At 43.1% G+C, this 20,236-nt stretch overlaps 1 protein-coding gene across 1 annotated transcript in view; it reads right to left on the bottom strand.

Annotated features, from left to right (window-relative positions):
* Positions 1-20,236, bottom strand: part of arfgef3 (ARFGEF family member 3) — a 629,444-nt gene that overhangs the window by 36,591 nt on the left and 572,617 nt on the right. The window contains exon 33 of the mRNA XM_031902164.1: positions 6,295-7,501. Coding sequence (XP_031758024.1) covers positions 6,295-7,501 — 1,207 coding nt within the window. The remainder of the gene's footprint in view (positions 1-6,294; positions 7,502-20,236) is intronic.

The raw sequence follows: 20,236 nt of genomic DNA, 5'->3' as shown, positions 1-20,236 counted from the left end.
GACTGCGGCCACAATTTTCCATGTAGAAAGAGGAGAGTGGTGTCTCTGAATAGCTGAAGGTGTGCACTTTTCACTTTTCAGAAATATATAGTTTGTGGGGGTTATTTTACAGGTAGGGGGGGTTAACACTGAATAACTGCAGGAAGTGCACATAGAGCGCAGCCCCCAAAATTTCAACTGAAATTGCCCTTATGCATTGCCCCTGTTTTGGGGCATTTGGTGGCCACGTCTTTATGTGCACCCATACATATGGGGTATCGTTTTATTCAGGGGAACTTGCAGATTGATGTTTAGTAAGTTTTTGGTAGTTGCCATGGAGATTTTGGGGAGAAATCTAGGTTTGTATCTGTTTTTTTCTTGATTTCTGACCAAAGCGCTGACTTCTGCAAGGGACTGCGGCCACAATTTTCCATGTAGAAAGAGGAGAGTGGTGTTTCTGAATAGCTGAAGGTGTGCACTTTTCAGAAATATATAGTTTGTGGGGGTTATTTTACAGTTAGGGGGGGTTAACACTGAAAAACTGCAGGAAGTGCACATAGAGTGCAGCCCCCAAAATTTCAACTGAAATTGCCCTTATGCATTGCCCCTGTTTTGGGGCATTTGGTGGCCACGTCTTTATGTGCACCCATACATATGGGGTATCGTTTTATTCAGGGGAACTTGCAGATTGATGTTTAGTAAGTTTTTAGTAGTTGCCATGGAGATTTTGGGGAGAAATCTAGGTTTGTATCTGTTTTTTTCTTGATTTCTGACCAAAGTGCTGACTTCTGCAAGGGACTGCGGCCACAATTTTCCATGTAGAAAGAGGAGAGTGGTGTCTCTGAATAGCTGAAGGTGTGCACTTTTCAGAAATATATAGTTTGTGGGGGTTATTTTACAGGTAGGGGGGGTTAACACTGAAAAACTGCAGGAAGTGCACATAGAGCGCAGCCCCCAAAATTTCAACTGAAATTGCCCTTATGCATTGCCCCTGTTTTGGGGCATTTGGTGGCCATGTCTTTATGTGCACCCATACATATGGGGTATCGTTTTATTCAGGGGAACTTGCAGATTGATGTTTAGTAAGTTTTTGGTAGTTGCCATGAAGATTTTGGGGAGAAATCTAGGTTTGTATCTGTTTTTTTCTTGATTTCTGACCAAAGCGCTGACTTCTGCAAGGGACTGCGGCCACAATTTTCCATGTAGAAAGAGGAGAGTGGTGTTTCTGAATAGCTGAAGGTGTGCACTTTTCAGAAATATATAGTTTGTGGGGGTTATTTTACAGGTAGGGGGGGTTAACACTGAAAAACTGCAGGAAGTGCACATAGAGTGCAGCCCCCAAAATTTCAACTGAAATTGCCCTTATGCATTGCCCCTGTTTTGGGGCATTTGGTGGCCACGTCTTTATGTGCACCCATACATATGGGGCATCATTTTATTCAGGAGAAGTTTGTCTTTCAAATTTGCCTTTGTTAGAAAATTTTTATGAGATTTCTTTTTGTCAAATCCACATTTGATCATGCGTCCAAGTTTACGTTTTAGAAAAAAAAAAAAATGTCAAAAAAAGTTCCAAATTTCACAATGCACTGACAAAAGGTATTTGGCTTTTGAGTGAAAACAACATTGCACCTAGAAACCTGAAGGTCTGTAGTTTCTAAAGATACCAAACATGAGGGGATATTCTAGATTTACATATAAGTTATGCTGCATCAACTGTTACAAGCGCTTTTCCGCTTTGTTCTGGTGTGATATTGTACTAAGTATTGCTTTAGTTTGGGGGTTACTTCTGGACAGGAACTGTGGGGTACCACCACATATTTGGTATCGTTGGACTTGGGAGTATCAGGGCTTTTACAAACAACAAAAAAAAGTGTGTAAAATTAACTTTTCTATGGAAAAAAAACTCAAAATATACAGAAATTTGTCATAATTTTTCTTTTTTTTTACATATTTCACCCAAAATACACATCATATCTCCAGAAAAATTATAAAATTTGGTATGTATGTCGAAGCCCAATTAGTGACGAAAAAAACAATATATAATTTGGAGGTTTTCCTACCAAAAAACATTTTTAAAGTGAATGAGTACAAAATGCTTAAAAAACGTCTGGCACTGGGGGGAACTGAAATGACGAATTCGGCTGGCACTTAAAGGGTTAAGGGCATCTCTGCAATGTGTCAACTGGGAAAGGCTTTTCATGGGGTTAGACACAGAAGGAAAATGGAACATCTTTAAAACATTGCTTTGAAGGTATACACAGCAGTATATTCCCCTTGTAAGCAAGGAGAGGCATCGCAAAGCAAAACCTTTATGGCTGAATAAAGGTGTTAGTGTCGAGGTTGGTAAGAAAAAACGTGCTTTTAAAGCATTCAAGTTAGCTGGGACAGCAGAAACTTTCATCAGGTACAAGGAAGCAAATAAAGCATGCAAAAAAGCTATCAGGCAAGCTAAAATAGAAATGGAAAGGGATATTGCAGCTAGGAGTAAAAAGAATCCAAAATTATTTTTTAATTATGTGAATAGTAAAAAAATGAAGCAAGAAGGGGTGGGAACCTTATTATCATGGGGGGTAAGTTGATTGATGAGAACGGGGAAAAAGCAGAAATTTTGAACTCTTATTTTTCATCTGTCTATACATCTGAGGAGCCAGATAATGAAGGCTTCCCTTTTAATATGCCCAGTTCTAGTAATTGAGCTACTGACGCATGGGTCACTCGGGAGGAAATTCAAAAGAGACTTGAACATGTAAAGGTAAACAAAGGTCCAGGACCGGATGGGATTCATCCCAGGGTATTAAATGAGCTGAGCGCTGTGATTGCCAAACCTCTTCACTTAATTTTTCAGGATTCGTTGAGGTCTGGCATGGTGCCGAGAGACTGGCGGATTGGCTAATGTGGTGCCGTTATTTAAAAAGGGATCCCGTTCTCAGCCTGAAAACTATAGACTTGTTAGTCTAACATCAGTAGTAGGAAAACTTTTGGAAGGGGTAATAAGAGATAGGGTACTTGAATACATTGCAGTTCACAATACTATTAGTTTGTGCCAGCATGGTTTTATGTGTAACAGATCTTGCCAGACTAATTTAGTCGCCTTTTATGAGGAGGTGAGTAGGAACCTCGATGCTGGAATGGCAGTTGATGTCATCTACTTGGACTTTGCTAAAGCGTTTGATACAGTACCTCACAGAAGGTTAATAATCAAATTAAGGAATATTGGCCTGGAACATAATATTTGTAATTGGATAGAGAACTGGCTGAAGGATAGATTACAAAGAGTGGTGGTAAATGGAACATTTTCTAATTGGACCAGTGTGGTTAGTGGAGTACCGCAGGGGTCAGTCCTTGGTCCTTTGCTTTTTAACTTGTTTATTAATGACCTGGAGGTGGGCATAGACAGTACTGTTTCTATTTTTGCTGATGACACAAAATTGTGCAAAACTATAAGTTCCATGCAGGTTGCTGCCGCTTTGCAGAGCGATTTGACAAAATTGGACAATTGGGCAGCAAACTGGAGAATGAGGTTCAATGTTGATAAGTGCAAAGTTATGCATTTTGGTAGAAATAATATAAACGCAAACTATCTACTGAATGGTAGTGTGTTGGGGGTTTCCTTAATGGAGAAGGATCTAGGGGTTTTTGTAGATAACAAGTTGTCTAATTCCAGGCAGTGTCATTCTGTGGCTACTAAAGCAAATAAAGTGCTGTCTTGTATAAAAAAGGGCATTGACTGAAGGGATGAGAACATAATTTTGCCTCTTTATAGGTCCCTGGTAAGGTCTCACCTTGAGTATGCAGTGCAGTTTTGGGCTCCAGTCCTTAAGAAGGATATTAATGAGCTGGAGAGAGTGCAGAGACGTGCAACTAAACTGGTAAAGGGGATGGAAGATTTAAACTATGAGGTTAGACTGTCGAGGTTGGGGTTGTTTTCTCTGGAAAAGAGGTGCTTGCGAGGGGACATGATTACTCTGTACAAGTACATTAGAGGGGATTATAGGCAGATGGGGGATGTTCTTTTTTCCCATAAAAACGCACCAGAGGTCACCCCTTTAGATTAGAGGAACGGAGCTTCCATTTGAAGCAGCGTAGGTGGTTTTTCACGGTGAGGGCAGTGAGGTTGTGGAATGCCCTTCCTAGAGATGTGGTAATGGCAGATTCTGTTAATGCCTTTAAGAGGGGCCTGGATGAGTTCTTGAACAATCAGAATATCCAAGGCTTTTGTGATACTAATATCTACAGTTAGTATTAGTGGTTGTATATATAGTTTATGTATGTGAGTGTATAGATTGGTAGGTGTGGGTTGTGTGTGCTGGGTTTACTCGGATGGGTTGAACTTGATGGACTCTGGTCTTTTTTCAACCCTATGTAACTATGTAAGTATAAAGATAGATGACAGACAGACAGACCGATGGATTGATACTATAGACCCAACACAAAAAAACTTAAAGAAATCCTTGCCAGCTTATTAAAAGTCAAGCAAAAACAAGCAACATAAAATGCAATACAGTAGAACTCATATTTTACTTTTTCAGGACGGCAGAAAAAATGGTGTAAAATCCTGGAAAAAAAAAAATATAATAAACCTTTTAAATGTAATTGTTTTTGTTATTCGGGGACCTGATTTAATAATCAGGACTACTCCCTCTACTCGCCTTCCAATTAATCTCCTCTAGCAGTTGCAACTAATCTATTCTGCATACTTTTCTACAGGTGATAATGTAAATCACTGGTAGGAAAACATACCGTATATACTTGAGTATAAGCCGAGTTTTTCAGCACTAAAAATGTGCTCAAAAAGTAACCCTCTGCCCTAACTTCCTCCCTCCACTTGTGTCCGTCCTGCCGACTCTTGATCTGGAGATGTAACGTGCTTGCACCCCCCCCACCATAGACTCACCATAGACTGGGGGTGCGAGCGCGTTCCTGTGATTCAATTGGTGCGGCCCTTAAACAACTGCTGCCCTTAAACAATGGAAGTTACGAACAACTATATGAATGGGGAAGCCAACGGCAGCCATGTAAGCACCTGCAGCTCTGATTTAAAAAAGGGATTGAAACCAGATAAGGCAAATCAATCTAACAGGTAAGGACATGAGCAAGAAAAAGCCAGAGCAAGAGAGAGAGCCTACAGTATCATCCTCAGAGAGCTGGGAGAGAACCCAGAGAGGGAAGGTATTCTCCTGACTCCCAGCAGGGCAGCCTTACTAAGGGATACAAGGAAACGGTCTATGGGGAGTTCCTGGTCTGACCAAATACTAATCCTACCTACACAAGTACATGAGGACACACGTCTGTCCACGGGGGGGGTGCGAGCGCGTTACATCAGCAGGACGGACAAAAGTGGAGGGAGGTAGGGGGGAGGTATGTATGCACGGACACAAGTGGAGGGAGGGAGGTAGGGGGGAGGTATGTATGCACGGACACAAGTGGAGGGAGGGAGGTATGTATGCAAGGACACAAGTGGAGGGAGGGAGGGAGGAAGGGAGGGTGGGTGCGCGCAACGAGCGTGTTACATCTGCACATCCATCTGCACAACGAGCCAAAGTAAGTAATTGGTACAATAACTTGTTATTTACAAAAATTAAATTTGTCCAGCATCAAGAATTATTTTGCCCTTGTAACTACTATTGTAGTACTGTGGTGGGACTTGTACACTGGGGTCCAAGTACTTGATAATTAGTATGGCAGCTTCCTTAGCGTTCCGAAACTTGCTTTTGTCTGCTTCTGTAGCATTTTTCTTTCCCTAAAGTTATCTATTTATTTATCTGTTATTTATTTGATTAGTGAAACTTAGCAGTAGCGGTTGCATTTCCCACCCTAGGCTTATACTCGAGTCAATAAGTTTTTCCAGTTTTCTTAGGTAAAATTAGGTACCTCGGCTTATATTCGGATCGGCTTATACTCGAGTATATACGGCTTTCCAAAATCGTCTAATCTCCTTGTGTGTTATAGCCCTAAGACTACTAGCAAAGGGCAGTGACCCCATAGCAACTAACAAAATAACTCAGAGAGCTGGGAGAGAACCCAGAGAGGGAAGGGAACCCAGAGAGGGAACGTCTTCAATGATTACTAAACAAGTCCAGTTGCTTTAAATTTATTTATACTAGATATAACAAAATAACATTTTGCTGCTGGTAGAGGGGGAGAAAAAAGTCCCACTTTGTTAAAAAAAAAAAATCTTCTGTGACCTGTTTAATCTACCTTAGTGTCCACCAAATGGCTAACCGTATTTCAATTAATGTAAAGGTATATGTGTGTGTATTTATATACAATTTATTCGGGTGTGTGTGTTAAATGAAAAATACATCAGATCATTACCTGTATTTGTGCCTCAGCATCTCTTGTTGAAATGTTGAATGTACTGACTGTGGATCCTGAATGAGAACGTTTCTCTTGGCGCAGAATTTCTGGACCAGCACTAAAAGAATGTCTCATCTGGGTTTGGTCCACAAGATTCTGTGGTCTTTGAAGCATAACTGAATCCTGATTTCTGGGAGATAATGTTTCACCCTTCTTATCAACTTTTGTGTCTTTTACAAATGAAGTTGGGTTGTGTTGCTGTTTTCTCTTCTTATACTCAGTCATCAGTTTGGCTATTGTTTTGTCAGTGGCTATGGTATAGATTTTGTTTCCAGCACTCTCCCACCATTCTTTTTTCTTACTTTGTCCTCTTTTTTCTGCATTGGGACTGCATGGGCCTGCTCCCGACCCAAATCCTTTCAGTAAAACATTTTCTATTTGGTGATCCTTAATGCTGTTACGTTCATCCTCTGAAGGTGTGTTTCTTCCTGACAGACATGTTGATGGCGTTGAAGTTTCTGACTGAATTGAAGGCAGTATGAAAAAAGGATCTCCTTTAATTCCTGGAGCATCATCATTTTCCAGGTCCAGATGCATTTGAATATAATTATTACAAATGTCCATGCACAGCTTATAAAGTCTTCTTACTAACCATGCCCAATCAGCATTGCTGAGTGGCTGAACACTCTGGGATGGAATTCTTGTCCTCCACTGTCTCTTTTCTTTTCCTCGAGGGGGGCTAACTTGAGCAGTTTCCTCAAAAATATCTTCATCTTCAGAGGAGCACTGTTGTGAGGAGTCTGTGCTATGTTCATCATCTTCAAAAATAATCTTTTTCACAAGTTCTGCATTAATGGTGTCCTGGTTTGTCAGCAGGGCAGAGATCAGTGAGTGGAAATAAATCTTAAAGCTCATTGCTGACTGGCGATATAAATTAGCTGACCCTCCAATACCAGAAACCTTCATAAGGAGGCACTTTAAACCAGGTCGTGCATCAAACTCCCTTGCTGTTCTATAAGAGTCCAGTAGTAGGTCAAAAATAACTGCCAGATTTTGCATTGAGATATATCTGAGAAAGCCCACACTTTTGCCTTCTGTCACTGAAATGGTTTTGTCTTCAATATTTGAAAGGCCTTTTACAAATTCATCCAGTAAAATGTCATACAAATTTTGCAAGAGAACTTGGTGTGAAAGTAAACTCACTACAATTGTCCGAAATGGAATACTGTAAAAAAAAAAAAGAAAAATGAAAGAAATGTAAACAAATGTAAGTAAAAGAAATATGTCCTTAGTAACAAAAAGCCCAGATTGCATCCCACTGCTGTTGTGAGAGCCATATGAAGCCCTTGGGCCACCACCAATGCACAAAAACTACTTTAAAGACCATACCCACATTAAAGAGATACTGACACCAGAAAGCAAATCTTTTTTTTTACATCTATCATAACATTGTCTTTGCAAGAACTTTTTTGCCATAAAAATATTTGCCTGATGCATTTACTTTACCTGTCTGATCCCCTGTGTTCCTCTATGAGGGGGCGGCCATATTTGTCTGTTAGCATTAGAAGCTATAACTGATAGGTTGGGAAGGGACAGTCAGGTTGGCAAAACAGTCAGGTTTAGGAACTTCAAGTAACAATTACTTACAAAACCAAACCTGTCAGTGAAAAACCGTCAACACAACCTATAGGTAGCTTTTTATGTATATTCATATTTTGAAAAGTAGTTTTTTTCATGTCAGTATCACTTTAAAGGAGACATTTTATATAAAGTTCATATTCAGTTATAATATTCATCCTCCCTCAAAATGTAAAATAATGCAGAAAAAAAGATGTTTTGAAAGCATTTTTACCTCCATTTTACCTGCATTGACAACCTCTCAAGTCAGCTCAAGCAAGAGTGAAATGAAAGATGGGAGTGTCACTTCAGTCTCCCACAGGAAGTGGTCACAGCACTGGCAGGCTTTAGGGACTGCCTGTGACATCACAAAGGCCTGCCCACCCTATGCATATTCATTGCACTTTAAGTAGCTGCTGCTCTGTTACTGAAGCTGTTACAGGGCTGGCAGCTCCCAGCCACACACTGAAGAGTCTAAACCGGAAGCTTGCAAAAGGTAGGTGAGGGAGAGCACAGTTTTCAAGCAGTTATGGACATATTTGAACCCAAAGGTATTAAAATAAAAGCACTTATTTCTATTTTACATTATTTAACATTGTTTAGTGCATTGTAAAAATTGATGGTATATGTCCCCTTTAATGGTTGTAACACACAAAAAAATAAATAATTGTTGGTCACTGCAGGGTATCACCCATCACTCATATGTGAAAGAAGTTTATTATTTCGTATTATGCCACACCCTTGAATACATATGGCTTCTCCTCCCCTGTGGATAGCACAGCAACCCCTAGCACATTATTAAACACCTTAGAGACTCCCTAACAAATTTTCCAAATGCTAACATACTCCCACAACAAACCCCTGCCAGGTTCACCTCCCACAGGCACACACAGGAAAAGTAGGGCAGGCAGAGTATATGGCACATATAAGGCAGCATAGGCAGAGTATGGCACACACAGGCAGAGTAGGGCACACAGGTAGCATAGGGTAGGCAGAATATGGCACATGGAGCATAGGGCAGGAAGAGTATGGCACACACAGACAGTGTAGGACAGGGAGAGTATGGCACACACACAGGCAGCATAAGGCTAGCAGAGTATGGCACACATAGGCAGTGTAGGGCAGGCAGCGTATGGCACACAGGCAGGGTAGGCATTGTAGGGCAGATAGAGTATAGCACACACAGATATTGTAGGCAGGCAGAGTGTGGCACACACAGGCAAGGGTAAAGCAGGGCAGGCAGATTAGTGAAGGAGACAGGGAAACCTATCATGACTACACTAATCATGACCCTCCAACATTATAGAACAGTTTGTACTGTACTATGTACAGTGACACAATGCTGGTGGTGCTCCTACAGTCTTTTGTGAGGTCTTACAGGTGTGAATAATACAGGGCCTTACAGATGTGAACAATGCAGGGGCTTACAGCTGTGAACAATACAGGGGATTACAGCCTGAATCTGAAGTGTTAACAATGCAGGTGGGGCAGTTGATCTCACTACTAATACCATGTAAAGCTTGCACAAATGTAAACAATCACAGCAGCCAGACAGGTGGTGGGAGGGGGGCAGCCGGTTGCAGACCGCAAGCCACCAGTTGGACAAAACTGCCTTAGCTGACTTACTGAGTGGAAAGTTATCATTATTGAGAAGGTAAGTAACAGGTTTCTGTGGGAAGCACAGTTACTAAGTAACCCCTTACTGGGGTTGAGGTCAGGACCAAGGAGGAAGCTGAGTTCAGAAAATCATGGACACGATATCCAAGGGCTTAAGCAAACGATCAGGCAAAGGATCATGGCAGGCGGCAATTATCATCAGGAATGAAGCAGAGGAAAAGAAACCGGTACATCAATGTAAGATAACAATTTAAGCACACCCAGGAACGTTCTCAGAAAAGACCTTTATTCAGGCATTGAACCCTGGTCTGCCCTGGCAGAGCAGAACACTTCTAACCAGAATGCGTGGAGCATGGCCATCTGAATGCTTGATCCAGAAATATTCTTCAGGCCCAAACCTTTTCCACAGGATGAAAAACTGTACAAAGCCTCTGGACAATCTAAAGTCCAGAATGCAGGCTTAAGAAGGGATACATGAAACACATTTGGAATGCGCATTTAAGAGGAAGTTGAAATCAGACAGCCACTAGGTTGATAATGTCCACAATAGGCAAAGGGCCAATAAACTTAGGGCCTTACTTGGGAGCAGTGAATATTTTTGGTGGACAGTCAAACTTTGTCTCCAAAGGGGAGAAGACTTACACTTATTATCGGCATTGGCTTTTGAGACAATGAACTCTTCTCAAAATTTGATTTAGTGAAACTCCAGATTGCAGACGTGGGCAACATGGTAATTGGCTTCTGGAACATCAGAAAGGAGGAAGTCCTGGGGAAAGGCATGGGGATCTTGACCATAGACACACAGGTGATTTTCAAGTAGAGGCATGAGCAAACTCTACCCATGGGAGAATATCGGACCAGTCACCCTGACAAATGGACACAGGACACCTTAAAAATTGCTTAAGAGCTTGGTTTCCCCATTCAGCAGCTCCATTCAAATTAGGTTGATAAGCAGAGGAAAATTGGAGAGTGATGGGATTTGCCAGAAGCTGGAAATAAATTGCGATCCTCTGTCAGACACAATTTCTGCTGGAAATCCATGGAGGTGAAAGATCTGATAAAGAGTTGGAAGCAGATGGAAGTTTGTGTAGAGGGATGATGTGCCATCTTGCTGAAAGTGGCCAATTACCACCCATATGACTGTGTTGCCCTTGAAAGGTTGTAATTCAACAATAAAATCCATGGCTACGTGAGTCCATGGGTGAAAGGGCACAGGAAGAGGCTGCAATAACCCACATGGGAAAGAGTGACTGGGCTTAGAAGAGGCACAGCCAGAACAAGAAGCAAGTGTTACAATAGGCGAACCTCGCACAAGAAAAAGTGGGTGCACAGTGTGTACAATTGTATCACTTTCAGTTACCAATGTAACAAAATGGCTCAAGCAGGGACTACCCGAGAGGCTTGCGTGGTTACTGCTATGTCAATTAGATATTTGTCTCGGGGAAGTTCTAAAGCGGAAAAACTGTTTTTCATAGCAGTTTTTGCTAGGATTATAACGTATTATCTATAGCTAATAGAAATGCTAATCGCTTGATACAACGGTGCCTCACTGATTAGGGGCGAGTCGTGCATGCGGCGCAGTTAGGTGGATAAAAGGGTAAGTGGAAAGGTAGTATGTTAATAAAGGTTCCTGGAATACTTATTCTCTCATTATTTGACACACAACCCGATATTCCTAAGTAGTTATCTTCCCAGGTAAGTACCAAAATCAAGTGTCAAAATCTAATAAATTGTAGAGTATAATGGAGCGTATTATAAGATCAAAGGATTAATAGGGCATGGGCTTTAACCCGTCTATTTCCACATTAGCTATACAGTTTGGAGCTGGAGTTATTATATGCGTATAGTTCACTTTAGGGATTCAACCCACCTATTCAACACAATTGCTCCGGGACTTGCCATTTACCGGCTACACTTGCCCAGCTGCCATTACAATATTATTTGCAAATATTGCCAATCTTGGCCAGTACTTATGCGTAAGTTGTGGTTGTTGATGGTAGCGTAAAAACTTTTATATTGGAGGCTATCCTGAGTCTTGATAATTTAAATATATTGTTTGGCCGCGCCGAGGTAATCCAAGCAGTTGTTAGTAGGCACGTGCAGATACTGGCCAAGATTGGCAATTTTTGCAAGTAATACTGTAACGGCAATTGGGTAGATATAGCCGGTGGGAGTAAGTTCCGGAACGATTCTGTCGAATAGGTGGTGGCAGCCCTAAAGCGAATTGTATGCACACAATAACACTAGCCTAAAACCGTACCTGTTGATTTGAAATACGTTCGGTAATATTCCCGCTAGCAAGCTCGGAAGATTGTCTTAAAACTATTGTGGGAGTTGTGGTTGTTGATGGTAGCGTAATGATTCCATAATTGGAAGCTATCCCAAGTCCAGGCTATTTTGCGTATGTATCTGTCCGTGCCGAGGTAACCCCGGTAGCTGGTAGTAGGCACGCATAAGTACTGGCCAAGATTGGCAATATTTGCAAATAATATTGTAATGGCAGCTGGGCAAGTGTATTTTTGAATTTCTGGAGGCATAAAAACAATGGGGCTGATTCACTAAAGGTCGATAGCGCTTATTGCATGCTTCTTTTTGCGTTAAAAAGCACACGATAAATAGGTACCGATTCATCAAAGTCATTTTGCATGCGTTAATCAGCATATCGCATGAGCAAAAAAACGCATCGTTGCAAAGCGTTATTTCTAACGCATTGCGTTAATTAGCGAATAGAAATAGTACTAAAGCATGATTCACAAACACATATGAAGCGTTAAATGCGCAAAATATCGCATTAGTCTGTGCGAATATTAACACCTAATTGGGGTAGATGGTACTTAAAGAAAATTGCGGTTCATGAGCTTTTGGCAACACAACATGGACTTTGCAGTCGTATTTTTTCAAGTATGTGTTGGCCCTAGAGTGATGCATCCTCCAGTTTTCAGGGAAATGGTAATTTTCAGAACAGTAGTGTTCAGATAGTAATGGTTACGTGCGTAATATCGTGCGCTACTATGGCACGCGGCAAAATATATAATGCGCTGCAGGAAATAATGCAAGAAAATAGCTCATGGCGAGTTAAATAACGCACAGAACATTGCTTCTTAATTATGACACGTGTTCTTTTAGTGAATCGAAGTCGCAAAAAATAAGAAATCACATTTTTAACGCATGCTATAAATAGCACTCATTTTATTGACCTTTAGTGAATCGGCCCCAATGTGTACTGCTAAACGGAACTTCTAGTAGTCTGCCAATCCACATTGGGCTAATAATTAACTGAGTCCTTACTGGTTTTTGTGCTTGGTGTTGCTCCCCAGCTTTTTTTTCATTGAAATGTTGCTCTCAGGTAAAAAAGGTTGGGGATCAGAGATTTATTTAGCCTTTTCATATTATGTAATATACATTTTAACAGCATTGATAAGATAATATAGCTAGGAGGTATCCAACCTCTGCCCAGGTAAAACAGAGAACATTTGTTATGCAATATGCCCACAAGAGAAACTGGTTTCTGAGCTGCCATGTATTAATTATCTGTATAAATTACAGCCTTATATTGTGACATTTATATTCTGTATATACAGTATGTTGTGGTTTAGTCCCTAAGTTCAGAAACTGACAGCAACACATAGCATGTGCAGTGAATCAGCAGAAATGAAGATGGGGGGCTACTATGTTCCCTGCTAAAGGGCTGTGGCTGCCTTGGGCTGGTACAGAACCCCAAAACATAATGTACAACATTACTGCCCCATTTCTTTAGTTAGGCTTTAGTTCTCCTTTAAGTGATGTTTATAACAAATTCACATTTTATACAGTGACAGTGAACCTACTCATATAAATGTAGAATTAGCTTGCATTCAAGGGGCATCAGGTATGTCTACTGGGTTAACAAATTTGCCATGGCAACCCTGGGCTTTGTAAGTAAGTTTAATAGAAGGGAGAGATTTGTTACCCAGATAAACAAAGTGTTCAAGTGTGGGTCTATGTGTTTCCATCCAGCCCATCACCACAACCTTCTTAGCACAGAATAATGGAATGCTGAATTGGGACCTGGTTTTGTTTAGCAGGAAAATATCCCCCACCAGTCTCGTTTGGGGTGCAGAGAGGCCAGGTTGTCAATCAAGTAGGTGGTAACTGCAGACCAGTAGGTTAAGATTGGGGGACAGTCCCAGGCCAAATGCAAAAAGGTATCCTAAAGATCTAGATAATACAAGCATTTCAGCTGTTGGTCTTACTACAGAGCCTCCTCTCATTGTTCTGCAGTTAGTGCTGGATGGATAATTGCCATTTTTTTGGGGCATTGTCATAGGATCAAGGAATCATTTCAGTAAGGACACTATACAGATGCAAGACTAGTTTTTTGATCCACACAGGGAGTAAAATATTCTCTTTCTATAGGAGTAAACTGTGCCATAAAGGCATAGCATAATTACGGTAAGCTGGGTACAAGTGGGAAAGCCTTCAAGCAGGAGGTCTCCCAACATCTTGGTCGCAATAGTGGCCAATAAAAGAAATCTTGCAGTTTCTTGAATTGTGGCATGTGGGAATTTCTCCATTGTAGTAGATAGGGGCATAGCACAGGGTGAGTATGACCTGATATTCTGCACTACATTTTATGGGTTGGTGATGGCAAACAGGCATTTACTACTATCGGCTAATTATCTACAGTGCAGGATTCTTATGGCTTCCCATGAGCCTATTCGAAGGGCCAGTCGGATAAGTCCAGGGTCAGTGTCATCAATGTTAAACCAACTATGTACATTTTACAGCTAGCTGTAAGTGTGATAAAACCAGTCTGCCTTAATGAATCAGGGCTGTACGATGACTCCATGACATAGGAGACTTGTTCTCCCATATGAAAGGAAGCGGGAGAAAGTTCACTTTTGGAATATTGTTTTAGGAACTCAGACAGGGGGAGTTATGCAGTTTGTACAGATATTTCAGTATGTAAAAAGTTTTAAATAAATTCACTCTGGCCCAGAAGGTAAGAAGGAGCCTAGACCAGACCATAGCAGCAGCTTTGCATTGTCTCAGTATAGATACAATATTGTGTTTTATGAAGGTGGAAACATTCGCAAAGAGCACAATGCCTAAATACCTGAAACTGGTTACACATTTAAAGGAATAGTTCAGTGTAAAAATGAAAATGGGCAAAATAGATAGACTGTGCAAAATAGAAAATGTTTTCAATATAGTTAAGTAAAAATGTAATCTATAAATGCTGGAGTGGGCAGATGTCTAATATAATGTCCAGAACTCTTCTTCCTGCTTTCAGCTCTCTAAGCTGTTAGCAAATAATAAAAAAAAACACAAATACAAGAGCATTGTAGAAATGATACCTATATTGGCTAACAATAAAAATACATTGCAAGCTTTCGGAGCTCTAAGGCCCCTTCATCAGGCACATACAAATGAAAACTGGAATGGAACATATATACTGTTTGATCAGAGATAAGTGTTAACGAGCAATAAATTAGGAAGTTACAGATAGATAGAGATAACTTATGAAGACAATAAAAGTAACTAGAGAGGTACATTTCCTTAAGAGTGAGTGAGTGGTGCTTGCCGTGGCAAAACTCGTGCCCCTGCTGGGGCAATTAACCGTCCACCCCTCAGAAAAGTCATAGCACCCCATTCCCGAATAAGCCGCATGGTTTGACACCTCATTCATGGGTCTACGACAGGGGTGGGCAAACTACGGCCCGCGGGCCACATCCGGCCCCTTGGCCTTTTTAATCAGGCCCACCGCCGACACCAAGTCTCATCACGCGAGACTTGGTGTCATTGGCGGGCCGGAATTAAAGAGACGAAGGGGGCATATCGCTGGCCTGGCCCTGCCCGCCCTGGCCCGGGGGTAAGTAAATGTGGCCCGTGAGCCAAAAAGTTTGCCCACCCCTGGTCTACGACAAACTAGTTATTCGACAAAATCCTCATTATAAGTCAATGGGGCAAATTTGGGGACCTCTCTTGCCCCGGGGGTAAAACTTATACCCTTGTGTGGGGTATCTTCTGACACAGGTTGCAAACCTCCTCAAATGTGGTAAATTTCACGTTTCTAAAAAATTCCCTCTCTGCGCTACAATCCGTCAAAGTTGGCCTCAATGTTAAGTCAATGGGATTTTTGGTCCGGTTACTTGCCCCCTGTGGGGGCAATTAACTGCCCACCCCTTAGAAAAGCCATAGCAACCCATTCCCAAATAGGCAGCACAATTTGACACCTCACTCATGGGTCTACGACAAATGGTGCAGGACTAGTTACGCGCCAAACTTTTGTACGGAAGAATAATAATAATAAGAAAAACTAGAGAGGTACATTTCCTGAAGAAAATGTGAGTGGTGCTTGCCGTGGCAAAACACGTGCCCCAATATTACAATGTTTCCTTCAGTTTGGTTAATTGCCCCCTGCTGAGGCAATTAACTGCCCACCCCTCAGAAAAGTCATAGCACCCCATTCCCGAATAAGCCGCACAGTTTGACACATCATTCATGGGTCTACGACAAACCGTGGTTAATTGCCCCCTGCTGGGGCAATTAACTGCCCACCCCGCAGAAAAGTCATAGCACCCCATTCCCGAATGGGTCTACGACAAACGGTGCGGGGCTCAGTCAAAGTTGGTCTCAATGTTAAGTCTATGGGTGGATAATTGCCCCCTGCTGGGGCAATTAACCGCCCACCCCTCAGAAAAGTCATAGCACCCCATTCCCGAATAAGCCACACGGTTTGACACCTCATTCATGGGTCTACGACAAACTAGTTATTCGCCAAAATCCCCATTATAAGTCAATGGGGCAAATTTGGGGACCTCTCTTGCCCCGGGGGTATAACTTATACCCTTGTGTGGGGTATCTTCTGACACAGGTTGCAAATCTCTTCAAATGTGGTAAATTTCACGTTTCTAAAAAATTCCCTCTCTGCGCTACAATCCGTCAAAGTTGGCCTCAATGTTAAGTCAATAGGATTTTTGGGCCGGTTAATTGCCCCCTGTGGGGCAATTAACCGCCCACCCCTTAGAAAAGTCATAGCACCCCATTCCCGAATAGGACGCACAATTTGACACCTCACTCATGGGTCTACGACAAACGGTGCGGGACTAGTTACTAGAGAGGTACATTTCCTGAAGAAAATGTGAGTGGTGCTTGCCGTGGCAAAACTCGTGCATTACAATGTTACAATGTTACAATCGTGTATTACAATGTTTCCGTCAGTTTGCTTAATTGCCCCCTGCTGGGGCAATTACCTGCCCACCCCTCAGAAAAGTCATAGCACCCCATTCCCGAATAAGCTGCACGGTTTGACACCTCATTCATGGGTCTACGAGAAACGGTGGTTAATTGCCCCTTGCTGGGGCAATAACCGCCCACCCCTCAGAAAGGACATAGAACCCCATTCCCGAATAAGCCGCACAGTTTGACACCTCATTCATGGGTTTACGACAAACGGCGGTTAATTGCCCCCTGCTGGGGCAATTAACCGCCCACTCCTCAGAAAGTTATACCACCCCATTCCCGAATAAGCCGCACGGTTTGACACCTCATTCATGGGTCTACGACAAACTGTGGTTAATTGCCCCCTGCTGGGGCAATTAAACGCCCACCCCTGCTGGGGCAATTAACCTCCAACCCCTCAGAAAAGGCATAGCACCCCAATCCCGAATAAGCCGCATGGTTTGACACCTCATTCATGGGTCTACGACAAACTGTGGTTAATTGCCCCCTGCTGGGGCAATTAACCACCCACCACTCAGAAAATGCATAGCACCCCATTCCGAAGAAGCCGCACAGTTTGACACCTCATTCATGGGTCTACGACAAACGGTGGTTAATTGCCCCCTGCTAGGGCAATTAACCGCCCACCCCTCAGAAAAGTCATTGCATCCCATTCCCGAATAGGCAGTACAGTTTGACACCTCATTCATGGGTCTACGACGATCTAGTTATTTACCAAAATCCCCATTATAAGTCAATGGGGCAAATTTGGGGACCTCTCTTGCCCCGGGGGTAAAACTTATACCCTTGTGCGGGGTATCTTCTGACACAGGTTTCAAACCTCTTCAAATTTGGTAAATTTCACGTTTCTAAAAAATTCCCTCTCTGCGCTACAATCCGTCAAAGTTGGCCTCAATGTTAAGTCTATGGGATTTTTGGGCCAGTTAATTGCCCCCTGCAGGGGCAATTAACCGCCAACCCCTTAGAAAAGACATAGCACCCCATTCCCGAATAGGCCACACGATTTGACACCTCACTCATGGGTCTACGACAAACGGTGCGGGACAAGTTCCGTGCCGAACTTTTGTACGGAAGAATAATAATAAGCCTGTGAGATAATAGAAGTGATGCTTTGCAAGCACCACTAATAAGCCTGTGAGATAACAGTAGTGATGCTTTGCTTCGCAAGCACCACTAATAAGCCTGTGAGATAACAATAGTGATGCTCGCTTCGCAAGCACCACTAATTAATGTTTATTAGGGTTGGTTGATAATAGTCCTGGGGTCTGGATTCAGTCAGGTAAGATGACATGACACCTGACCCCAAATGAAGGCCCTGTCTTAGGGCTCTGGTACACAGGGAGATTAGTCGCCCGCGGCAAAACTCCCTGCTCGCGGGCGACTAATCTCCCCGAGTTGCCTTCCCTCTGCCATCCCACCGGCGAACATGTAAGTCGCCGGCAGGATGGCAGACGCGGCGGCGCGATTTCGCGCAAATCGCCGAAAAAGACTCGCGAGGCTTTTTCGGCGATTTCCCGAAATCGCCTCGCCGCGTCTGCCATCCCGCCGGCGACTTACATGTTCGCCGGTGGGATGGCAGAGGGAAGGCAACTCGGGAGATTAGTCGCCCGCGAGCAGGGAGTTTTGCCGCGGGCGACTAATCTCCCCGTGTACCAGAGCCCTTAAGGGCTCTGGCACACGGGGGAGATTAGTCGCCCGCGATTTAACTCCCTGTTCGCGGGCGACTAATCTCCCCGAGTTGCCTACCCCTGCCATCCCACCGGCGAACATGTAAGTCGCCGGCGGGATGGCAGACGCGGCGGGGCGATTTCTGGAAATCGCCGAAAAAGACTCGCAAATCTTTTTCGGCGATTTGCGCGAAATCGCGCCGCCGCATGTGCCATCCCGCCGGCGACTTACATGTTCGCCGGTGGGATGGCAGGGGTAGGCAACTCGGGGAGATTAGTCGCCCGCGAACAGGGAGTTAATCGCGGGCGACTAATCTCCCCCGTGTGCCAGAGCCCTTATGTCCTGAAGCCTGTGGTCCTGATTGCAGAAGTGTTGTCCCACTGGTTATATCACACGCTTTGGTCTTGATCTTATGTCTGTGATGGTTCATCTTTGTGCATAGTTTTTGCCCTGTTTCTCCAATGTACATTCCTCCTAGGGAACTTAGTAGTGATGTAGCGAACCTCACAAAAAAGTTTGCGAACCCGTTCGCGAACTTCCGCCAAAAAGTGCGAACTTTGCGAACCCCATAGACTTCAATGGGAAGACGAACTTTAAAACCTAGAAAAGCCATTTCTGGCCAGAAAACTGATTTTAAAGTTGTTTAAAGGGTGCCACGACCTGGACAGTGGCATGCCGGAGGGGGATCAAGGGCAAAAATTTCTCTGTAAAGTACGTTGTTGACACAGCGTTGCGTTTTGTGCTGTAAAGGGCACAAATCACACTTCATTTCTAAACTTTGTGTAATAAACTGCTTTAAAATGTCTGGCGTCTACATGCCAATCAAGTCGTGTAAAGGTTACAGCCGGTTCACACGCAAAGACAAAACGCCTGCGTTTAATGCAACGAAAAAAACCCGAAAAAAGCTTTAATGATACCGTCAAGTGAGCGAATAATAGTTTTTACTAGTTGCTTGTCACCTCCAGGACGTTCGTCCTGTCGGTGGCAATATTTCTGTAGTGGTGTCAGGCAGAGGTAATTCAATGACTGTGAAGTGAACCAAAAAACACTGATTCTGCAGTGTGGGCCCAGTTTTGGCCTACTTTATTGATCACCTGCGGTGACCATAAAAGATATGATTTTGCCGCTGTTGCAGAACCCTGAAAAATCAGGCATGTGTACATTCCTGAAAAATTTTGTTTTTTTGTCTCAGCCACTGAAGCATAAAGGCCAGAAAAAATATGGCATATAAATGCTGAAAATATTTGTTTTTTTGTCGCAGCCACTGAAGCACAGAGGCCAGAAAAACTCATGGTTTAACCTGTCCAAAAAGTTTGGCTTAAAATTAAACCAGTAGGATTTGCACCCTAGTTTGTACGGTGGCGGAGGAGGACGCTAAAGGACAGCTGTGTGTGGAGTCATGTGGCGTGCAGAGAAGGACAGCTGCATGGGGAGTCAGAACAAGTCTTCCGGCGTGCAGTAACCCTCCGAGATCCGTGCCTCATTTATTTATTCATTTTAATAAAGGTCAGGTAATCCACACTTTTGTGACCTAGGCGAGTTCTCTTCTCAGTTACAATCCCTCCTGCTGCACTGAAGGTCCTTTCTGAGAGGACACTTGAGGCGGGGCAAGACAAGAGGTTGATGGCAAATTGTGACAGCTCTGGCCACAGATCAAGCCTGCGCACCCAGTAGTCCAGGGGTTCATCGCTCCTCAGAGTGTCGATATCTGCAGTTAATGCCAGGTAGTCCGCTACCTGCCGGTCAAGGCGTTCTCTGAGGGTGGATCCAGAAGGGTTCTGGCGCTGCCTTGGACTGAAAAACCTTTGCATGTCTGATGTTACAGAGTGGCCAA

This window comes from Xenopus tropicalis, chromosome 5 (genome assembly GCF_000004195.4).
Source record: "Xenopus tropicalis strain Nigerian chromosome 5, UCB_Xtro_10.0, whole genome shotgun sequence".
In the NCBI taxonomy this organism is placed as follows: domain Eukaryota; kingdom Metazoa; phylum Chordata; class Amphibia; order Anura; family Pipidae; genus Xenopus; species Xenopus tropicalis.
Note: the sequence above shows the minus strand (reverse complement) of the source record. Positions and strands in the feature narration are given on the sequence as shown.